Below are 4,311 nucleotides of genomic sequence, written 5' to 3' on the forward strand. Positions count from 1 at the left end.
CAATCATTCAGAATGATAGATAATGTAGGCAAGGGAGAGCCAGGGTTCTCACCTCTTCTTCCTCCATCGCCATTACATTCAGAACCAAAGGAACTCAAAACCTCAAACTTGACATCGCAAGGTATTGAAAAGGGTGAATCAATAAGGGTCATTTTGAAAGAATTATCATTATTACCAACGGCCACATCAAGAGATATTGACGAGTGCTCAACATTAAATGCCCTACCACTCAAAGAGTCTCCCATCGAGGCGCAACAAGGTAAAGGAAGGACTTACCCTCATGGAGGAGGCCTTACCACCTCCTCCACGAGCAAAGACTACCAAAGTTACAAAGTGCCACCAATTCATCCCTACCCTCATATTTCTCATTTCCCTCTTGTTTTCATTCATATATGTTTCTTTATATATTTTTAATGATTCCAAAAAAATTATATTTAAGCTTAAAATATTCTATCCTTTTCTTTAATTTTTAATATATTTATACATAAACTACAAACTCTATCTTTATAAACTATAATATAACAATTTCATATATTTACTATGACTATTTTTCCCTTAATTTTCATATAAAAATATATGTTTACTCTATTTTTAGGTGTATACCTAATCATTGAAGATATCCACAATCCATGTAAAAATTATGTAAAAATTCTAAAAGCCATAAAAACACCGAAAATGAGAAGCGTGCTTAATTTGAAATTCTAATTGTATTGTTTTTGGGTCAAGCGTGCTTAATTTGAAATTCTAATTGCATTGTTTTTGGGTCAAGCGTGCTTAATTTGAAATTCGAGGCGTGACATCTCATAAAATAAAATAAAACAATATAAGTTGGGATGTATGTTGCATTACTACACTCATGCGAATGGAATAAAGTCCATATATTTGGTCCCGCAACCATTTTCTCCTTCGAATGAGGAGTTCTACTTGGCACTAATCCAGGAGCCTCAAATCCGCAAGAAACGGCAGGCAGGCAGGCAAAAAAAGAAAAATTAACAAAATTTACCGTTTCTAGTATGGGAGAGTTGAAAGATGTTTTAAGTGACAAAAAATTTCTTTATCGTGGAAAAGGAAGTACACAATTAAAAAAAAGTCTATCGACTAAATATACCACATACCAAAATATAATCATTTTAAAACATTCACATGGGTTTGCTGATCACACAAGTCCTCTCATACGCTCGCCTTCGGGGTTGTATGGGAGCACACGCACCCCACCCCACATTAGATTTATTTTATTCAAATGTGCAAATTATTTGGCCATGACGACCCATTATTAGAAGCAAATTTCAAAATTTATTAACCCCGTCGAAATTATTCGCCGTGAAATCATGCAAAAGGAAAGGACAATTACCTACATTTAAAAAATCCAAACACAAATTCGCATCACTGATAAATCAAGCGACAAGAAATCTGAGAGATTAATTAAAGAACCAATATATTCATTATCAATCAAAACCGATTCACACGCATTCGAAACCCTTGTTGCAGGTAAAACGCTTCCCAAACTTTGGGCGCGCTAACAATACACAAATCGTCAAAACTAAATAGATCAACTCATTATATCAAACAACACAGGAAGATACATTCGAGCTCCGGGATCAAAACCAGGGAAACACAGGAGATCAGATTGTAAGCAAAGCTCCAACAAACATAGACAATGCAGAAAAGAAGGGCACGCCAGGCCGAAGAAGACAGTCGGCCGCATCTGAAGCTTTGGAATCCGATGAAGTATTTGCAGCAGAAGGTTGAGGCGCAGATGCAGTCTTGTTAACCTTGAAAGTGACTTTCATGCCGGCGAAGCATCCACCCTTGCCGTCAATGTACCAATACCGCTTCGACTCATTCAGCTCCATGAAATCTTTGCCGCTGCTCCAGTTAGCGATAGGGTTATCCGTCGTGCAGTTGTCGTATCCCGACTGGTTCACCTGAAGAACATTGTGCTGGTCCTTCTGGTACCTAAATGCTGCAAATACAGAGTCCAAATCAAAACAGAATAATCAGATCGCGAGGTCTAGGGTTCGAAACTACTCTTACAAAGCCTCATTATACTTACAGATCCAGTCTTCCAAGACAAAGGTTTGAGCATTAATCCAGTCGGTGTAGTTCACTCCAATGTTCCAACCACGGTTGCCGCCAACAATATGATCTGTAGCTGACACGCTCAGGGCGCTCACCATTAGCAGACCACATAACAGCGCCACTCTCACAGCCATAGCTCAAACCCTGAGTTCCAGAACACTCTTGATCCAGTGACTCTTCTAGTTTTCAGCCTTCTTCCAGAAAATGCAAATGCGGTTAAAGGAAAAGTGGCTCTCTCTAGAAGATGAACATGAACTGTTTGTGAATGAAAAAAGGGCTTTCTGTATCCGTACGGATTTGGTGGCACCCCTACAAACATAAATAACTCCACCACAACGGTCTTTCTTTACATTTTTGGGTGGACCCCCGTGCTTTTATTTGTGCAACCGATAAATCAAACGACTGACAAATCCACTAAAGGTAATGAATGAGACGATATGTTAGTGGGGGCAGCCTAATAAAACAGTATTTAAGGTCTAGGGTAGTTAGGCGAGGATTGTGAATTTATGGGGCGGGAAAGTGGAGACCGCCAGTCTGGCAGGCACGTGCGAGTGAATGCCCGTCGTGGACGGACGCGGATTGACAGGTCAGCAAACAAAATTAAAAAATGTCATTTCTAAAGTTGATGTTTGATGCTCATCTCTTGCTGGAAGATAATAGAATGGAATCTTTATGCACCGCCTTTGTTCCTTCGAATTCGCATTTACAGTAAAAGGCTGACAGTGCAATCAAATATTTTAGTATGGCGTGGGAGGGGGATTACCAGTTTTGTACACGCGTTAGTACCAACTCCTATAAGGCTGTGTCGCATGGTGTGGACGTTTCAATCTTGTCCTCTAGTACTATGGTCATTTTTACTTTGTAGATTAGGTATGGTTCATTAAATTTTAGTTTTTAGATTAGGTATGCTGACCTAGCCTGGCCTTTTATTTTGTAGTTTAGGGGAACAATAATATTTTTTAACGTTTCACATGAGGCTAAACATTAAAAGTCTATGGGACACTCACCCTTGTCATCATTGACTTTTGCATTTTGGTTCTTTTCCCACACAAGCTGATGATGAGCTCCCCTAATTTCTCAAGGAAACCCTCATTGAAAAGATTGAACCAAGAGCTAGTTGTCAAAACATTTTCATAGTTGCTCCTAATGTTACTATAGGCATCACATTCCAAAATGAAGTGTCTTCGAGATTCAACTGCCTTGGAAGTACAAATGATGCAAACCCTTTCTTCCCAAATTTCTTTTGACATTTTCCATTGTCCTATTTCACATCAAAGTTGGTGAGAGTTGGTTCTCAATTGAGCAATAAGGATTTCAGCAAATTTCTTAATTTTGTGTATTATAATTTCTTTATTAGCATGTAATCATTCATTTTAATTCTATATATCTCAAGTTCTTAAGGAACACACCATTCTTTATGTAATTTATAGAATGTGATTTAAGAGCTTAAAACTATTGTTTCAACTTCTAGGTAGTTATGACAATCGCACGATTAGTCATTATGTGCTTGAAGGTCCAAAGGTGGTCTTTTGTAGACAATATATTACAAGATATCAAAGACAAATGATCGTTTTTGGTGAGACATTTTTTTCCAAATGGTATGTTACATTTTTATTGGCTTATATTTTTAATTTTTATTTTATATTGCTTATCATTTACAAATATTTTGCTTGTGTGAGCATCAACATGAGACCATTACAAGCTCTTGTGAGTATAACGATGAGACTAATATTAGCTCATTTTGAGCAACCACACTAGAATCAACCTATTAAAGACCAAGAGTCACAACTTAGAAATCCCCTTAGAAACCACCTCCACACTAGAAGCCAACTATGGAAGACCAAGAGTCACAACCTAGAATTCCATAATAGATGTCCCTTTAGAGTTGAACCCAATGAGAACTCAATGCTTAAGCTAGACAAGCTCAATGAGAATTGAATGCTTTAACCAATTAAGGTCAACATCTTGAGCTATTTTATTTCTAATTTATGGAAGAGAGATTTTGTGAATGAGTTAGGTAAAACATTTTTAAGAAATGTTTGTGGTTTATTTTTAGAGTTTTTTCAGAGGAAGTGTTTGTAGATATGTGGTACAGGATTTTCAAACTTTTGAATTATAGGAAAGATTGTCACCTATTCTAAGGTTTTGTTGTGAAGCCATCCAAGAATATAAACGAGTGGAAGGAAAACATTAATAGAAAAATATAAATGATAGAATAAATTTTATTCTATT

General features: G+C 37.1%; 1 protein-coding gene across 1 annotated transcript; it reads right to left on the reverse strand.

Annotated features, from left to right (window-relative positions):
- Nucleotides 1-1,411: 1,411 nt before the first annotated feature.
- On the reverse strand, nucleotides 1,412-2,496 carry LOC131036677 (early nodulin-like protein 17). The gene is made up of 2 exons (XM_057968625.2): nucleotides 2,054-2,496; nucleotides 1,412-1,963 (listed from the first exon to the last, which is right to left on the reverse strand). The coding sequence occupies exons 1-2, from the start codon at nucleotides 2,211-2,213 to the stop codon at nucleotides 1,623-1,625; spliced, it is 501 nt and encodes a 166-aa protein (XP_057824608.1). The 5' UTR covers nucleotides 2,214-2,496; the 3' UTR covers nucleotides 1,412-1,622.
- Between the last annotated feature and the right edge of the window lie 1,815 nt (nucleotides 2,497-4,311).

The sequence above is a fragment of the Cryptomeria japonica genome, chromosome 1 (genome assembly GCF_030272615.1).
Source record: "Cryptomeria japonica chromosome 1, Sugi_1.0, whole genome shotgun sequence".
Lineage (NCBI taxonomy): Eukaryota > Viridiplantae > Streptophyta > Pinopsida > Cupressales > Cupressaceae > Cryptomeria > Cryptomeria japonica.